The 19,436-nt window shown below is 39.6% G+C and overlaps 1 protein-coding gene across 1 annotated transcript in view; it reads right to left on the bottom strand.

Annotated features, from left to right (window-relative positions):
- Positions 1-14,560, bottom strand: part of PRTG (protogenin) — a 118,108-nt gene extending 103,548 nt beyond the window's left edge. The window contains exons 1-2 of the mRNA XM_082733832.1: positions 14,224-14,560; positions 11,705-12,007 (exon numbers count right to left, since the gene is read on the bottom strand). Coding sequence (XP_082589958.1) covers positions 11,705-12,007; positions 14,224-14,317 — 397 coding nt within the window. The 5' untranslated portion in view covers positions 14,318-14,560. The remainder of the gene's footprint in view (positions 1-11,704; positions 12,008-14,223) is intronic.
- Between the last annotated feature and the right edge of the window lie 4,876 nt (positions 14,561-19,436).

Below are 19,436 nucleotides of genomic sequence, written 5' to 3'. Positions count from 1 at the left end.
CAAAACTCGACATATTGTAGAATTCTATTTTTATGTCATGTCCAGAATAAGCAAATCTATAGAGACAGTAATCAGCTTAGTGGTTGCAAGGTATAGGTGGAGAGAGAACTGGGCGGTGTGGGGTTTCTTTTTGAGGTGGTGGATATATTCTGCAATTACATAATGGTGATAAAGGAATAAAACCCACAGAAATATAAACTTTCAAAAGGGGAACTTTGTGATATGTGAATTCTACCTCAATAAAACTGATACTTAAAAAAATATATCCACAAGAGACACAGGATATCACTATGTCCCTCCTTCCAAGGAGTAGTAATAATAATGACACATAGTCAACCATTTATTTAAATCTCAACTTTTTAAGATTTTATTTATTTGAGAGAGAGTGCAGAGAGAGAGAGCCTGTGAGCAGAGGAGGTGGAATGGCAGAGGGAGAAGCAGCAGAATCCCCACTGAATGGAGAGCGGATGTACCCTCTCCCCCCCTTCAATCCCAGGGCGCTGGGATCATGACTTGAGCTAGAGGCAGAATTTTAACCAACTGAGCCACCCAAGTGCCCCTCAACCTTTTGATTAGAAAGAGCCTCATTCCTTGGAGGTTATTTAAAGAAACATTTGAAAATCACTGCTTGAGCTCAAACTTCCATTTGTACAGATGTATCAACAAATGCAGCCTCTAAAAGGACTGGCTACAGCTCTCTCTCCCTGCATTGAGGTCATACACAGGAAAAGAAACTCCATGAAGTGTTACAGGACAGATAAAATAGAAACACATTAGTGCTTTTGTTTCAAAACTGCCTATTTTCTACAACAACAACAAAGTCTTACACAAATACAACAGTAAAGGGTGAGTTCCACAATGATAAAGTAATACTTTTTAAATAAATATTAAGAAATTAAAGAAGTGTCTTTAATCTCAGGATCAGTCCCACTACAATTCTCTTTCCTGAATTCTGGATTAGATGAGATATTTTGAATTTAGAAAGACACATTTCCACACAATACATGGGAGAAAAACTTTACTTGAACATTGCAAATTCATGACTAGAATCAGCAAACCTGAGCTCTAATCCCAGACCTAGTAGCTATGCCCTTGGGCAAGGCAGTTATCTCCCTTCAGCTTCATACTCCTTATTTACAAATAGAAATTTCTAAGACTACAAGTAATTATCTTAACTCATGTTAGAAGGAGCCAAAATGATACTGCAAGTCAAATTAGGGAGCAAGGACTCTACTGACTGTGGGTTTCAGAAAATTTTAAAGGTTTCTTTTCAAAATGTTCTTTGCCAGTATCTTAACAGTCTAAAAAGTTTGCAGATCAGCAGAAAAATAATAATGTATTTTTTCTTTATCTCTTATTCCTTCTTTTTTTTTTTTTTTAACATTATCCCCTTCCAAAAATTGTTTAACAGGGCAAAACTTCTGATTGTCAGCTTCTTTCTGTCCTGAGAAGAGTCAATTCTACTATAAGAAACCAGTCACTTCTCTATTGACCAACTTGTAATTTCTCAATGTACCATTTGCTAAGCAATAAAATTCTCTCCCAAATATTATAGCTTCCAAGTTGACATCTGGTGGACTGAAAATTAAACAAATTTCCCAAAGTTTCTTCTGCCTGTATACTATCTTTCATGTATTATCACAGACTTCTAAAACGTAGTAAATCATCCAGGTAAAGATACTCACAGGCTTTGAAGAAATCATTCTATCACTGGGGTAACTTCAGTAATGCTTTTGGTAAAATTTTTGATTTTAAAATCTTACTGCTTTACTGAGATTGGTCCCTCAGTTAAAATAATATTAAAAGTATTAATTAAGAGAGCATGGAAATGTGACTTTCTTAAACACATAAAAAGTGAATTGTTTTTATTTTAAAAAAAAACAGTAAATACATTTAACTATGAAAATTGTTTAAGAAAAGCTGTGATCGCTCTTTTAAAAAGAAATACCAAAATGGTAATACCAACATCAAAGCATTTTTTTCCTATTATGTGTTCACATTGAGGTCAATATTTTAATTGGAGTTACTTTAAATCCAATCAGAGGGACTCAAGCTAACTAAGTTTGAAAGCTGGGGGGAAAATTAAACTTTATCATTCTTAATAGGAATTGGTGGTGGGTGGATGCAGGCAGTATAATCTATTTCTATTAAGATACTAATACATTAGCTAAACACTGTTAAGATTAAACTGGCACTATTTCATTTAAACACTGAGTCAATAAACATCAGAATACACTATTAATTAGCAAAACTAGACACATTTGTAAAGTTATACCTCTCATGTACTATGTCAACCTTCAAAGAGCACAACAATTATGAACTGCCCAGTGCCAGTTAAAGTAACTTATTTTTCTGACTCTTAAAAATAATACTAGCTCAAATTATCAGTATTAGTTTAAGACTCCCCCCACTGAAGTTGATTCTCCTATGATTCATGGCAGGAATATGAATTCTTAAAAGTACCAAGTTAAATAATGGCCAAGCCATTTTAATTTTTTTCCCAGTGACTTAAATGGTTCTCTTATAATGTGTGATTAGATTCAGTCTTAGAAAAAATATAATTTATTGGCCATTTATGTAGAATTACAATAATAGAATTACAAAAATAAGGGCACTGTGTTGCTCAACACCCATTCCCCCTCCTTTTTGTCCTTTTTACAGATAACACAAGGTAGAAATCAGAATGATTAAGTGATTTGTCTATAGTCATATAAATCACAAGTAATGGATTTGTGGTTCTCCTGCCTTTCGTCATTCTGCTTTTCCACTGTAGCTCCCAGCAACTCGATAAGGGGGAAAAAAAGCAGCAACGAAGAATATTTACCAGGTATTGTTACCCGGTAATATTTCATAATTTCTTTATGAAAGGACTATAGTAAGAAAACAAGAACACTAAATTTTCTGTTTTGACACAACTACTATTTACCTCAAAATAAAGAAATGTGCAATTTTTCTCTTCTAGTTTGAACTGATTTTTTCTACTCAAGGCACTTTTATGGAGTAGGACACATGGTGCCAAATGTTCCACCATCCATGCTCAGCGCTAGAGTCACCCATTAAAAGATCTGGCTTTCTCCTTCATCCATCTCAACTGCCACTTGGGCTACCAGTGGCTTACTGCCCTCAACAGGTGACCAAACTACCTATAGGAAAAATCTTTTAACTTTCAGTAGCTCAAAAAGCTAACCAAAATGAAAGCAAACACAAAGAATGATACCTTGAAAAAGATGAAGACTGAAATCCCTGCCCACTGCTCCTAAGTAATCTAAGTAATCTAAAACGAGCATTTCATAATAACCTTGTCTGTCACTTTCTGTGTGCTAGTTAGCATACTGCAGTGTCTAATTCTTTTCCCTTCACTTACCTCTTGATGCCCTCTCAAGACACCACCTTCTTTATTTACATCATTATCTAGAGGAAGTTAAGTTGTTTCTGACCAAAATAAGTCCATGGTACCATTGAATTAGCTGAAAAGATTTCTGTTAACCATTCACCCAAAGAACCACCTACCACACACCAAATGGAATTCTCTGGGCTGTTAATCTCAAACAGGTTTACTTGTCTCCATGAAGAGCATCACAAAAGATGTTCTTTACCACTTACCACACATGGAGATTTCTCCTATCTTTTTCAACATTGGAGTCAATGACATCCAGAAAATAAAATTAACTGACTAAACAGGGTTAAATAAAATTTGCATTCACTCTTTGACTAGATTCCTCAAGAAAAGATCTAAAATACTGAGATCAAAATGAAGGGACCTATAGAATGGTGAGCTCTTAGTAGGTTTCAGTGTACCACATGTATGAAGAAGGAATGGAGAGGCAAATCATTTCCAATTAGACAAATACTGACCCAGACGCATTTTTTAAATCAAGTTTCCTTCCCAATACTTAAAAATAGTTAACCTGGTGATTCACACACCTGTACCCCTGGGGATAAAAATATATGTTTATAAAAAATAAAAAATTAATTTAAAAAAAAGTTATAGTTCTACAATCAATACATTTAGCACTATGAATATGAAAAAATCAGATTACCAAGCATAAGACAGAGATAGTTAAAATAACTCTTGGCCCAGGATCACTTGGACTTCTTGGACTTGGACTTCTACCTCTTTCAGAAACATCAACAGTTTTCAACCAGGTATGATTTTGCCTCTCAAAACACATTTTTGGTTGTCACAACTGGGGAAGGGCATGCTATGGGACTGGGATCTGGTATGTAGAAGCCAGGGATGCTGATGTACATTCTAGACTGCGTAAGACAGCTTCCACAATGAAGAATTATCTAGCCCCAAATGTTGATTGCACCAAGGCTGAGAAACCCTGAGAAATGTAACCTATAGTAAAAATGCATTATCATTTTTTTAAAGTTGGTGGAGTCAAAGAGACCCATTTTGAGTATTACTAAAAAGACTACAAAACCATAACAATAAAAAGACCATTCTGGAGGATTACTCCCAAAGAATATGATTTAGAAAAAGTAGTCTTATGTTAAGTAGCATCATAAAAAAAACAAACTATCACTGATTTACTATTGTTTCATTAAGTAAAATTTTTTCCATTTTTTTAATTTAATTTAGCCAACATATAGCACATCATTAGTTTTTGATGTAGTGTTCAATGATTCATTAGTTGCATATAACCCCCAGTGCTCATCATCATAAAGTAAATTGTTAAAAGAAAATTTCCCTCGGGCGCTTGGGTGGCTCAGTTGGTTAAGCATTGGACTCTTTTTTTTTTTTTTAAAGATTTTGTTTATTTATTTGACAGAGAGAAATCACAGGTAAGCAGAGAGGCAGGCAGAGAGAGGAGGAAGCAGGCTTCTCGCAGAGCAGAGAGCCTGATGAGGGGCTCGATCCCAGGACCCTGAGATCATGACCTGAGCTGAAAGCAGAGGCTTTAACCCACTGAGCCACCCAGGCGCCCCAAGCATTGGACTCTTGATCTCAGCTCAGGTCTTGATCTCAGGATGGTGAGTTCAAGCTCCCATTAGACTGGGGATGGAGTCTACTAGAAAGAGAGAGAGAAAGACAGAGAAAGAGAGAAAGAAAATTTCCTTTCCATCAGTCCTAAGAAATAAGCCCAGTAAGGACCTGAACAATAAACCCTGAACAGTGATTGCATTCTCCAACAGTCACTTGATTAAACTAGCCACAAATGCTAAAGCTATTAAGAAAAAAAAATGCATATACATAAACATGAGAAAAGGGCAAACCCTCTAGAAACTGAAAAAATAAACATTTTTAATTCATGCCTTCCATTCAGCCTATAAGAATTTGGCTTTTAACGTGCATCAAAAGCAGTTTCTGAGAACCAGAGGTTGAAAAAAGAAAAAAAAAAAAAGGAATGTATAAGTCAGGAAAGTATTTGTCAGATTAGTGTCAGAGACCTTTGTGAGGATGACACCTTCATCCTCTGCAATACATATCCCTAGAGGGATTCACTTGGCTTCAGAACTACAGACACTGAAGGTAATTTAGTACATTTTTACCCTTTTTGCCCATCACCATTGTCAGTTGCTGACTGTGAGCTGGCTCTGTGCAGATTCCCATGTTAAGGCAACTGCCAACATTTACTTCAATGATTACAACTATGTATCATTACAACTGTAATGTATCATTACAACTAATTCCTCTCTTATTTACCAAATTTAAATGATGAGCTTAAAAAATGCTTTACTGAAGAGTTTGGACACACGTAAGTATTAAAATAGTCCTGACTGTAAGTGAAAATTTGGGGTACAATTTTTAGGTCTTCTCTTAAAACATCTCAATAACCACAGCTGTTCTTAAAAATTCAAGTATGATCCGGGCACCCGGCTGGCTCAATTAGATGAGCCACTGCCTTCGGCTCAGGTCATGATCCCGGAGTCCTGGGATCAAGTCCCACATCAGGCTCAAGCTCCATGGGGAGTCTGCTTCTCCCTATGACCTTCTCCCCTCTCATGCTCTCTCTCACTCAAAAAAATAAATAAAATCTTTTTAAAAAATTCAAGTATGATCAACAAAATGCCAAACATTATTATTTTTCATATAGTCATTGCCAATTTAAAAGCTGAAAGTAATCCATCCTTAATAGAGCAAATCTGCCTGTGAGAGATTAAAAATTCTCTCTCAATATTGTAGTCAGGGCTATTGGGGTTTTCCAAAGAGTAACCTCAAATGTATTTATTTATTAATTGAAATACTCCTTCAAACTTAAAGTCCTGCTTAAAAGATTTGGTATTTTGGTGGGGGGCTAAGGGAGTTTTTTGTTTTTGGATTTTGTTTTGGTTTGGTTTGGTTTTGGTTTTGTTTTGGGGTTTTTTTTTGTTTGTTTGTTTGGTTGGTTGGTTGTTTTTTTTTTTTTTTTTTTGCAATTCTCTTAAATTGCTCTGGACTCCATCAATAGGCCCAGCTGTTAAATTCAGGAGCAGTGACAACAAATCCCTCCGCAAACAAGTGCTGAAAGCAAGACCCCTTCTTTAGAATAATCAGAGATAGTTGACAAAGAGGACCATACCAAATGCTCTTTCAATATTCCATTAAGGAGCTGAACAGAAATAAACACATTTATATACATCTTAAAGCAAATTATAATTCTACCCCTCAGTGGATCCTGCTTGGTTATAAAATTAAAGATCCAACAACTATGAAAAACAGTGAGATAGTGTTACGGGTTTCTGAAGATGAGAAATGTTCCTCACTAATCAAGTGTAAAGTGGGAAAAACTGGTTCCATCACCCAGAGATTATCAGGTACCTGATAAACCTTTTAAGAAGACAGAATTAAAGAACCAAGTATAATTGTATATAAGCCTGTAGAACTCTTTGTGCTTTTACTTCCCTGACTTAAGCAACTTTAAGATGGCCAATTTTTAAGTTAAACATGTACTCTTGAACCATACATAACCCCTTCTCTTTGAAGATGATTTTTTGTGATCCCAGAAAGCATCATCTGAACCTTATCTATAGTCTCTCTAAATACCTCAGTTCTGTCTTATTTTTCTGAAATCAGACGACTTTTACTTTTGTGTTACAACTGTTTAGTTAGGGCAGTTAACTGTTAACAGCTTGAAGTGAACAGGCACAGATATAAGAGATGTTCCCCTTTACAGCATCTACAAATCTCAATAAAAAGTGACACTGTAGCAAAATCTTGCCCATCTTGGGTCCTAGGTCACTAATACAATTCAAAATTTAGGCTAATAGCCTCATAGTTCTTATCTTTCTCTTTTCAACCACCCACCTTTTTTTTTTTTTAGCATGAGTCATTAAATATTCTCAATATATTTTAACTCATTTTGGACTATAATTTCTGTTTTACTCTTTAAAATACAAACCACACTCATAGAACAGTTTTTCATTAATCTAACTACAACAACAACAAAAGCCTTGAAGTCTCATCTCCATTTAAATTGCAGTGATAAAAATTTATTCAGGGAAAACAAACTACATCCTTTCAAAGGGAATTACTACTGCTATGTAAAGGTATAGATACAGACTACCTCCTCCCCCTCTCCACCCCCCCCCGCCCCAACTTTACACATGCAAAACCTAACCTCAAAATTGGGGGGGGGGGGTGGAAATCATAGTTACAATACTATGATCTTCCAGCTAATGCTCACTTAAAAAATGACTTTTCACCCAAATGAAGCACCCTGAAATACCTAAGAAATATAAGCTGGCTTTATGTTCTCTTTCCCTCTATCCTAAGACTTCAATTTCCACCTTTTATGGAAAGGAAATAAACAACTAGCTTCCTGTTCAATCACTAGCTTACAGCCAGTCTTTTACACATCACAGAACACACTCCGCCTCCTCCTTTACTTCTCTCAAATGTCTCTTATCTTAATTTAAACTTGTTGAAATATGAGACCATTTTACCACACTAGTGCTTTCCTATGAAATTTATCTTACTTTAATGCTAAGAATGCAAGGAATATCAAAATGTCCAGGGATTATTTCTTACTCCTAAAATATTTAAATTAAATAATTTACATAGTGAAGACTTAGCATGTACATGAAAGTGGAAATTCGATTTGCCAAAAGCTAAAAATATTGAAATTTATAGGAAACAGCTTAATCTTCCATTCTTACTATTCTATATAACTAGAAAAAGGGCCTCACACATACTCTCCTTTCTCTACTAACTTCATGAAAATGTAAAATGGCTAAAATGCCTATCAATAAAAAAAAAAACACAACTAAATATTACTTTAACCCTATACTTTCCTTTAAAAATGAGATGCCTTAGAAAAACTAAGTTAGACAAATTCTTTTGTGCTTGGATGAACAACAGGAAAGCCAAGCCTCCAGGCCTTTGGGGAGGAACCTTGTCCCTGCAGCGGGGCTCTGATGTGCTTGGGAGATAAGGCTCCAAAGTGACACTTAAGGAAAGGCCGGTTCACATTTGAATTTCTGCATTCCTCAAGAACAATTCATGGCAATAACTAACTTTGCAGAAGAGCTACATGAAAGCTTTGGCCAATGAATGAGGGTCATCTGCTCTTTATCACAAGGGTAAACCTCATCCTGGCCAGTTTCTAACCTTTTAACCCTGTGAATTCCTAATTTACACATGAATAATGGAATTCTTGCCTAGAGTGCAACTTTCAGCTTCTAGTTCCTAAGTTTAGAAACCAAGACTTGATTGCCTACGTGTTAAAAATCTAAAACTTGCACAGATTAAAGTTTAAGATTTTCAGATGCTATACTCTTACACTTCTGAATCAAAAGATATGCTTGCTGGCAAATCTTTGATCGGAAAAATAAAAAGAACATACTTGCACCCTGCTGCTATCAATAACTGAAAGAGAACAAGCTTTTTTTTTTTTTTTTTTTTTAAAGCGAAACAGAATGTCCACTTAATGCCTATTCTCTTCCTGTTTAATATGTATAACATCTTTACCCTGAACTTAGGATAAAGTCATTTGAGCCTACATCACTGTCGGACATTGCTTTTTAAATACCCAAACTAACTTTGTAAATTCAGAATCCCTAAGAAGTCTCATGTTTCTAAAAGAAAATCTAAAACCACTATGTATTCATTTCAAATCTATAATACTAAATGTAATTTCCTAGCAAAGTTATCTCTACAGAGTTCCTATGAAAAGTGTGGTCCCTATAACTGAATACAATTGACATTTGCCACCAATGTTCTAGTCTCACTAGGAAGTTTTTGATACTCATTACATGAAAACTTCACCACAAGAGCTTTCAAAACTATTCACATCTAATATTAATTATCCATAATTTTTACAGTTAGAAAAATCTAAAGATACTCAAAAAGCCAACACTAACATTTGTTTCACTGTTAATAACACTTATTATCCTACACAGACTTCAAAGCTCTGTGTGTTTTCAAGGCATTTCTGAGTGCCTTAGAATTTTGTCAGGCTACTAAGGAGGTCCTGGAAACAATGTGTGGTCATGATAAATGCTTCATCCTTTCAAGGCCCATCCGCCCTCCTCCACCTTTCTGTTCTGCTCCTCTCCAGCAAAGAAACACAAACGACAGTTCCTGGTATGAAAAGCTTCCCACAATGCTGAAAAGGTGAAAAAGTTACAACTCTACGCAACAATGTTATGTTACACACACACACACCACAGCACACTATTCTGAAAACAGCAAAGAAAAACCAAAAACAAAAAGATTATTGGCTAGTGATTTATGCCAAACAAAAAAGTTTATCAAAAATTTTCTGGGGCGCCTGGGTGGCTCAGTGGGTTAAGCCACTGCCTTTGGCTCGGGTCGTGATCTCAGGGTCCTGGGATCGAGTCCCGCATCGGGCTCTCTGCCCAGCAGGGAGCCTGCTTCCTCCTCTCTCTCTCTCTGCCTGCCTCTCTGCCTACTTGTGATTTCTCTCTGTCAAATAAATAAATAAAATCTTTATATAAAAAAAATTTTTTTCTCAGGTTTTTGTTATTTGGGGGTGGGGGAGGTTAGAACTGGAAGCTTTCCTACCTTTCTGAAATATTTCAGTAGATAAGTCTCTTTGCTTGGAACTTATTTTCTACAAGTAATCATTACTGCACAGGTAAATTACTATTATGATGGTGACGTAAATATGGCCATACACTGTTATAATAGTTAAAGTCATCTAGAAAATCCCTGCCAATAGCTTTCTAAATTTCAGTTGTGTAGACGGTGAAGAAACTACTTCTTAAAGATCATGTCTTTATCTTATGAGCTCCCTCTTCCTATTGTTCATTCTGTAAATGATCAATTTGTCAGTATTGCATAAAATCTATCTTTTGTGGATTAACAGAAGAATGTAGCTACGAGACTTGTAAAAACTATTTTTAAGGGGCGCCTGGGTGGCTCAGTGGTTTAAAGCCTCTGCTTTCAGCTCAGGTCATGATCTCAGGGTCCTGGGATCGAGCCCTGCATCGGGCTCTCTGCTTGGCGGCGAGCCTGCTTCCTCCTCTCTCCCTCTCTGCCTACTTGTGATCTCTGTCAAATAAATAAATGAAATCTTTTTTAAAAAAATAACTATTTTTAAGGGGCGCCTGGGTGGCTCAGTGGGTTAAAGTCTCTGCCTTCTGCTCAGGTCATGATCCCAGGGTTCTGGGATCGAGCCCCGCATCGGGCTCTCTGCTCAGTGGGAAGCCTGCTTCCTCCTCTCTCTGCCTGCCTCTCTGCCTACTTGTGATCTCTCTGTCAAATAAAAAAATAAAAATCTTTTTTAAAAAACTATTTTTAAGATACTGTTTAAAGGTTTACATTGTCTATTGCCATCTGGAGTGTCACATGTTTGATCCCTCAAAGATGCGGGAAAGCCTCAGTGGGAACAAGGAGTTCCCCATCCATCCTAGGCCCATCTTTACACTCAACAGTTATCAGGTCAACCACCAAGCACTGGATCACTTGGACAAATGGCTGATCTGATGGGGCTGTTAATACAAAGGAAATCATTAGACAGCAAACTTTATGACAACTGGAATAAAGGGGGCAGATCTGGTTTAAATCCATTAGACATAATATGGAAATGGCCTTAACCTCTTTCTCTCCCAGCAGAAAAAGACTAGGAATACTTCAAAGGCTTGAGAGTTACTGACCAATGCCCTCTCTACAATTAAAAAGCAACATGAGTGATCTTAAAGCACTCTGAGAAATGGAAGGCTGGGCTATAAGAAAGATTAAGCAATCACGGGCCATCTACAAAGCAGAAAGATCTACTTGTGTTTAAATTTTGATTATTAATTTATGAAAGATGAGATTTTAAAACTTTTGTTGTGTTAGCTAAAACTTTTGCACCCAACTCTTTTCATAGCGTGAAACACTTATAAATTTATATAAAGCTACTTCTACAGGTTTAGGTGTTCTAAATCTAACTTGACTTTCATTCTCAATCACTCATTAATTTTTTTCTCAGTCTTTTAAAAAAATATTTTATTTGTTTGACAGAGATCACAAGTAGGCAGAGAGGCAGGCAGAGAGAGAGGGAAGGGAAGCAGGCTCTCTGCCCAGCAGAGAGCCCAACACGGGGCTCAATCCCAGGACCTTGGGATCTTGACCTGAGCCAAAGGCAGAGGCTTTAACCTACTGAGCCACCCAGGTGCCCCTTTCTCAGTCTTTTGCTTGCCCTTAGGATCAGCTACTGTCTCCAGGAAAACTCTTCAAGTTTGTGTGACTTTCAGGGTTAGTACATAGTGAATCACAAAATCATCAAAATGTAGCAATGAAAACTGTCAGACAACGAAGAATTTAAACACTTACTTGACAAGGTAAGATGCGCTTTTTGACTAAGAATGGCTCCATATTTGTTCATTGCCAAGCACTGATAAAATCCTTCATCAGACAGCTCTCCTCGCTTGCCTTCCACTTCACTGATGTATAAAGAGCCGTTAGACAGAACCTGGATCCGTTTATTTTCAGACACTTTTGCTCCATTTTTCAACCATGTGACCTTAATAGGAACTTCGCCATGAGCCTGGCAATCTAAAATGACTGGGTCCTTTCTTGTGACAGTTACATCCTGTGGTTCTTTTATAAAAAACAGTTCATTAAAGCACCACACTCCTATAAGGAAAAAGAGAGGGGAGGCATATCCAGAATTACAAGTATAAAATCATTTCTTAACACATAATTGTAAACCATATTCAGGATGTAACACGACAAAGTTTAACAAATATATTAGTTAACTGATAAACACCTTAATAAAGCAATCTAAGTTCAGCAAACCTTTTCAACAAATCAGAAAAATCACCTTTTACAACATCTACTCTAAAAGCATAGGGAAGATTTCATAATCATCTATCCCTTGTAAGAATCCTGTTCTCAAGCTCCTTGCTAGAGTATCAAAATCATCAGGAAAACTCAAGAGCACAAGCTGTTTGCTACTTTTACAAGCTTGTCAAAAAGATCTTGAACAGAGTAAGTCGTAAAAGTCTAATTTTACAAGAAATCATTAGCAAAACTCCAACCCTGTGAACAAGCAAGTTTATTTCCTTGTCCCTTGAAGTGTTTTGGACCCCTTGGCACCTACTCCTCTGGGAAGTGCATTTATCTTTTGTGACAAATTACAAGTTTGCATTTTTCCATCTGTCCTTTTACAGCAAAGACTGTCTCCTCTCCTTGAAATAGATCCATTTACTTAGTTTCTGCAGAGTAAGGTGGGTATTTAATGGGCAAACTGTAGAGTTTGAAACGCTGGTAACTTTTGCTGATTGTACTCAGTGGGTGATCAGATTAGAAAACTTTTATTTTTTCTTTCTTTTCTTTCGAATTACCAACTGCTGGAAGAAAGTGTGACTAATTGGTCCTTACTGTCTAATAAGGATAGAAGATTGCTTAATCAACCAATACACATTTTTATCAGAGCAGAGGAAACGTTTTAATCTAAGCATGCCCATCGTCCCGGTCCCTGCCTGGAGAAAACATCCGATGACCTCTTAATACCCTGTCAGGTCCTGCATTCTGCGCAAAGGTCAGGTAAAGTCTGGCATACTGATTGGGGAGTGTTAGGAGTTTGGGAATATTTCATTTTCCTTATGATGTTCTGAATACATGATTACAAATTCCCGGGACTGATCTGTTTCTCATCAAGGCAGGTCCTCGGAAAACTCACACACTAGGCATGCTCCCACGCTCGGGCTGCGGACTTCTAATATACGCCCAGGGCGACGAGAGCGACCCTAACAGCCCGGCGCTGCGAGGACCACTCCGGAAGGCGCCCATTGTGTTTCCGAGTCACATCTGACTTTGATCCTTTTCTCATGTTAACAGAAAACTAACTCCTCCAGAGAAGATGAAAGTCCGGGGTTTGTAACCTGTAAATAAATAAAATAACCCATTCTCCTGAACACTCTTCCTCCTCGCCCCTCACAATCATTACATCCACTTTATACTTTTTTATCTCTTTTAGGATAAACCAGAGCAGATGCAAACCAGAGAAATTAGTTCATCCAACTTTGCACAAGGCTAAACTGGAGTTTGGAGAAATCTTCACAGTGGCACACACCTCAGGCCCTGCCCCCAAAATACCTAGGTACGGGGGAGGAGGGCTCCTATTCATAAGATTATACCTGCCTCCTCCGTTCCCGATACTCCCCGCCCTCCCCCCAACACAAATCAGCCACGCACCTTCCAACCCATCTTGTCTCTAATTCCACCCCTCCCCTGTCCTTCTCCTCTCTAGATCCGGATCTGGGGAAATGGGGGCCCTAGGGGTGCTGCCCCCAAGGCTGAGTTCACCTATTCTCTCCCCTGGCCTAAAACGCGTGGGAAACCCCCACTGCAAAAAGGGGAAGCAGAGGGAAACCGCGGCGCCCCCTGCGTGGCCAGGCTGCCACTAAGGAAACAATATAAATAAAGCCACGTGCGCCGCGGCGGCCCCGGCGGGCTAGCGAGCCGGCGGGCGGCGCGGAGCTGGAGCTGAGGCTGGCCGCGGAGGCGAGGACTCGGCCGGAGCCCGGACAATGGCGCGAGGAGAAAGGGGGAAGAGTGGACAGCGGGCGCCACGGCCCTGCAGGCTGCGGCTCACGAAGCGCAGCGAGGAGGGGCGTGTGCCGGGAGAGGCGCCCACCGCTCTGCCCGCGCCCCCGCACAGCCCGCGGGCCGCCCGCGCCTCCGGCAGCCGCTCCCGACTGGCAGCAGGGAGGGGGCAGGTCCGGTGGTCAGCGCACCGCGGCGGACCTCGCCGTCCCCCCAGCATCCCCCCCGCCCTGCGGTTTCCTCTTTCCCCAGCCCACTCGCGCCTGCTCAAACGCCACAGACGCAGAAGAAAGCGCGCCCACCTGGACCGGAGCCGAGCAGCAGCAGGAGCAGGAGCGCGCGGAGCAGCATCCCTGGCCGCCGCAGCCGGGCGAGGGGTCGCAGAGAAGGCGCCATTCAGCGGGGCTGCGCGGGCATGCTCCCCGGCCGCCCGGTAGCCGCTGTCCGCCTGCCTGCCCCCTCCTCCGGGCGCTCCCCACGCCGCTACTGGACGCGCGCAGCCTGGGCTTCCCTTTCGGGCTCCGGCGTGGCGTGGCGTGGCGTGGCTTGGCGCGGCCGGCGGCGGGTCTCTGTGTCGCGGCGAGGCCGGCGCACGGACACCCGCTCGCAAGAGGCGGGGGGCCCGAGAGTCCGGCCTGGGGGCGGAGTGAGGCGGCGGCTGGAGGGGGCGGGGGCGGCGGAGTGGACAGCGCCGCCGCTGCCGGCCTGGGGACTACTTTCTACATCTGGCCCCTGGTCTGGGGACCGCGAGGTCGGTGCGGCCGGCGGAGGGAGACGCCAGGAGGGGGCCCCGTGGCGGCCCTGGCGCTGCCCCGCGGGGAGGGGGCGGGCCCCGCCGGACAATGCACCTGGGGGTCAAGCCCCGGCTGAGGGTCTTCGGCCCGCGGCCCCGCCCCCTCTGCCTGCCCGCCACCGTCGAGGACAGAGCCACAAAGGCCGAGCTTCGCGGCCCAGGCTGCCCCCGGGGCCCCTCTCCCGCCGGCTTGTTTAGGATGGGGGAAGGAGGAGGCGGGGTGGGGGAGGGATGGTGTTGAGAGACGTGGAAAGGCCGGAGACTTTTCCCCTGATGGCCCCTGCCCATCCCCCTCCTTCCCTCACACGCCGAGGCCCTGTGGAGGGAAAACTGACGATTCCCACTTCGGAGATTTGTCAGCCTGACTGGAGGCATGTCCGGGTGCTAAGTGCCACATTTGGGGACGGCTCTTGCCCTCCCTGCCCCCCATCAGATGCAGCACTGGCTTAAAAACAGCTTCCAAAAGTGCCCTGAAATCAACAATCACCTTTTGGGGAGACGTTTTATTTCTGTTGCTCAAGTTAGTCAAGTTCTCGAATTCCTAAGAACTGTGCACACAAAGGGCCCTGTCCTAAGAGTTGAGGGGAGATCAGGAGATTTCTAGATTCTCTGAGCTTGCCTTGGGGAACTAAGCGTTCTTAGACTACCTGAGTTAAACTGACCAGGAAAGACACAAATGTTATTAATTTGTTCACATCTCTTAAAATTAAGGACAACGAGAGGAGTTAAAAGGTACATTTGAAAATGTAATCAGATTGCTAAACATATGTGGATCTTAGAGATCATTTCCATGTGGATTAGCACTTGCTAATCCAAAACTAACTCTATGGCACATGATGAGGGTACAGGCTAAACGCTAACCTTAATGAAAGCTGCTGACAGAAATCTAGCTTTTGTCACTGAGTCATCAACACACTGCCTTTAGCATTTTCCCAAAACCCTCCTTATGAGAAAAACGTGGGGGGTGGGGTGGTCAACAGTTTTAGAACATCTGCTCGGAGGGCAGCACTACCTTCCCCGGAAGCTTTCTGTAATAAGGATCAGCCTGTTTAACAATCTTAACCCGCGTGAAGCAGAAAAACCCTTGGCTATACTGCCTCCAATACTTTACTTAAAATTTAGATGAATTAAAAGGATTTCTAAGCATCAGTATAAAGGTTCATGGAAAGGGGAAAATGTTGAGGTAATAAAATGAAATAAAGAATGTTTTAAATATCTAATAAATGTACACAAATTTGCATGACATTCTTGACTGTGTGCAAGCTAAACTAAATTCTCTAATTGTATGACATTCTTCTTCCTCTTGACTCCCCCTTATCCCAGTTTCTTTTCAATTGACCCTAAGTGCTCGTATTTCCTGCGTGAGAATTGCTAATAAGATGCTTTTATACTCTCTTTCTTGAATAAATCAGAAAAATAAAGGCCGGGGGAGGGGACGGATAAGCTAAAAAGCAGGGGAAGAACTTTTTTCTAAATTGCCACTTTGCCTTTCCTTTAACATTTTAATTGATCATAGAAGCCTTTGATTCTTACAGGATGGCTTTGCACCTTGAGTTGCATTGGAGAAGGACATAGTATTGCTCTAATGTGAAATAAAAATGTGATATTTATATATGTATGTATAATATATATAATGTAGTGAGATTAAACAGCCCTATGGAACTTTTCTGATATATTTACTGTCTCATGTTAGGTGTCAATAAAATTACTCTGATGATGTAATTATACAATATTATGCAGAACTTGCAGAATATCCAAGGTCACTCATTAGTGAGTAGTAGTTGGGAACCAGAATTCATGTGTTCTGATTTGTTTGTTGCCCTTTCTACTATATAATCCTTTCTGCCTTCAATTTAAACTTCTTTTTTTTTTTAAATATTTATTTGAGTTAAGGAGAGGGAGAGAGAATCCTCAAGCAGACTCCCCACTGAGCATGGAACCCAACATGGGGCTTGATCCTCCCCACCCTCTGGGATCATAACCTGAGCCAGAATCAAGAATTGGCCACTTAACTGACTGAACCACCCAATAGCCCCTCTTCTTTCCTTTCTTACTTTCCTTTTTTTTTTTTTTTTTTTTTTTAAATCATCTATTCCTATTGGCTTCAGAATTTATAGCATACTTCTTTAACACAGTATATGTCTTCTTGGCCAGGTACATTTTCTTTCATCTGTAGTACTTGTCTTATATCATGTGCCAGGTTGCATAAACTACTTAAGGCCTTGTTACACAGTCCTCATATGCTCCATAGATTCCAGCACAGTAGCGTGCATTTGGTAGGTAGTACTGCAGTGATGAAAGTCATGTGTTTTGTGGTCTCACAGATGAGGGTCCAAATTTCAGTATTTCACAGACAAATTATTTATTGTCTCATATCTCATCTCTTTAATGGGCATCAATATAATACCAGTAGGCTGCTGTGATATAATGCATGGAAAGTGCCTGTGTATAGCTCTGTAAATAATTATAATGATTACATAGTAAGTAAATATTCCCTATAGTGATAAATCTTTGTCCTTTCAGAGTGGGTTTAATTTTTAAATATTTAAGTTTTTAAGAGTCGAATCTGATTAATTTGTTTGGTGATTACATTGATGGTGACTCTGATGACTTCTTTCAAAAGCTTCTATGTTGGTCTGGAAAGAGATAGGAAGTGTCTAGTTGTTTAATCTCCCGAAGTTATCCCCTTAAAAGATCAAGCTCATTGAGATAAACAACTACCTAAGCTCTATTTCTATTTTGCTTTCACATTCTAAAACAGGAACAATTATTTTCAAGCTAAAAAGAGTAGAGCCCAGATAGTTGAGAACTGAAATCTGAGGGTAAGTTTAATAAAAAAAAAAAAAAGGAATTGCTGTTTCCTTAAATAAATATTCAAGTCACCTGTCCCAAGTTTGGGGGGTGGAAAATCACATAAATTTACTCATCAAATTATGGAGCTATATCAAATGATCTTTGAGCTCTTTGAGCTCTGAACATCAATCTGGTTCCATGAAATCCTAGGCCATTTGTATACGCTTGTGAAGCAAGAGATTGAGAAAAGACAACAAAAAGTCTAGAGTTGTTCAACTTTTCATTTAACAAATATTTATTGAGCTCCTATGATGTTGGTTAGAAGACCTGGCCCCAGATAAGGATCACATGCTATGATTGTCTCATGACTTCAGAAATCGCTCATCCATGAACTTAATTTTTGTCATCAGAAGCATTCCGAAATGGATTTTTTTTCATAGGAGGGTGGTAACTATTTGTGGAATTATAAAATTCCATAGCAGCTGCTATGGAAAATGGTATTGAGATTCCTCAAAAAAATTAAAAATAGAACTATAATATGATCTAGCAATCCTACTTTCAGATGTGTATCAGAAGAATTGAAAATAGGATCTTGAGGAAGTATTTGTATACCCATGTTCATTGCAACACTATTCACAGTAGTGTTGTTAATGTGGAAGCCAAGATGTGGAACCAACCTAAATGTGCATCAAAAGATAAAAGGATAAAGTGAGATATATATATATATATATATAAGAGATATCTCTAATCTTATTCAGCGCTAAATATATATATATATATATATCTTATATATATATCTCACTTTATCCATTTATCTTTTGATATATATCTCTCTAATATTATTCAGCACTAAATATATATATATCTTATATATAAATATATATCTAATAAATATCTATATATAAAATATAAATATATATATCTAATATTATTCAGCGCTAAATAAGGAGATCCTGTCATATGCCACAACATGAAAGAATCTTGAGGACATTATGCTAAGTGAAATAAGCCCACCACAAAAAGACAAATAACGTATGATTCTGCTAATCTAAGGTATCTAAAGTAATCAAACTCATAGAAACAGAAAGTGGAATGGTGGTTGCCAGGGGGTATGGGAGAAGGAGACAGAGTTATGCTTCAATGAGTATGAAATTTATACAAGATGAAAAATTTCTAGATATCTGTTGTAAAGTAACATACATATAGTTAACAATACTGTTCACTTAAAATTGTTAAGAAGAAATTTATATAATGTGGGTTATTTTTACAATAAAAAAAAAATGAGGGGTTGTAAACACATAAGAAAGTGAGTGTTGATGACAAGTCAGAAGCCCATGTTTGCTAGGAATACATGTACCAATGTAAGTCAAGGGTAATGGATAAGCAAAACACATCTTGATATTTCAACCAGACATCTGACCACTCACATCTCTTGATATTCTTATGGAAAAATACTGATTGGTTGTTAAAGGGATTATGCAAAATCACACTCTGTTGAAGCATCCACTGCCATTCAAGAGCTCCATGTTGTCAACTTTCTCTGATAACCTTTTAAAATCTGTTCTCCACTCAGTACCTCCTGCCACTGGTATTGTTCTAGCTCTCAATCGACTTCTCCCAAATCTCATCTTTCCACGCTCCAATCCATTTCTATAGTGACTACCAGGTTAACTTGCTTGTGATTGAGTTTTTCTTATCAAAAAACTTTCACTGTCCCCTCATTGCCTGTAAAATACCAAAGTGTTCATTATATAACAAATGCCTTAATCCTAATGGCCCCCTGCTCTGGTCCCAATCTCCCATTAAAACTTTACAGTCAATCTTTTCCTAAATGTATCTGACACTCAGGCCAAAGTGAACCTTCTGATGATTGCCCGATAGTACTCGAATTGCCCTGACCCTGAGCCTTTGCAGAAGCTCTTCCCTGAG

The sequence above is a fragment of the Mustela nivalis genome (assembly GCF_964662115.1).
Source record: "Mustela nivalis genome assembly, chromosome: 6".
Taxonomy (NCBI): Eukaryota; Metazoa; Chordata; class Mammalia; order Carnivora; family Mustelidae; genus Mustela; species Mustela nivalis.
This window is presented reverse-complemented; position numbering and strand designations above follow the sequence as displayed.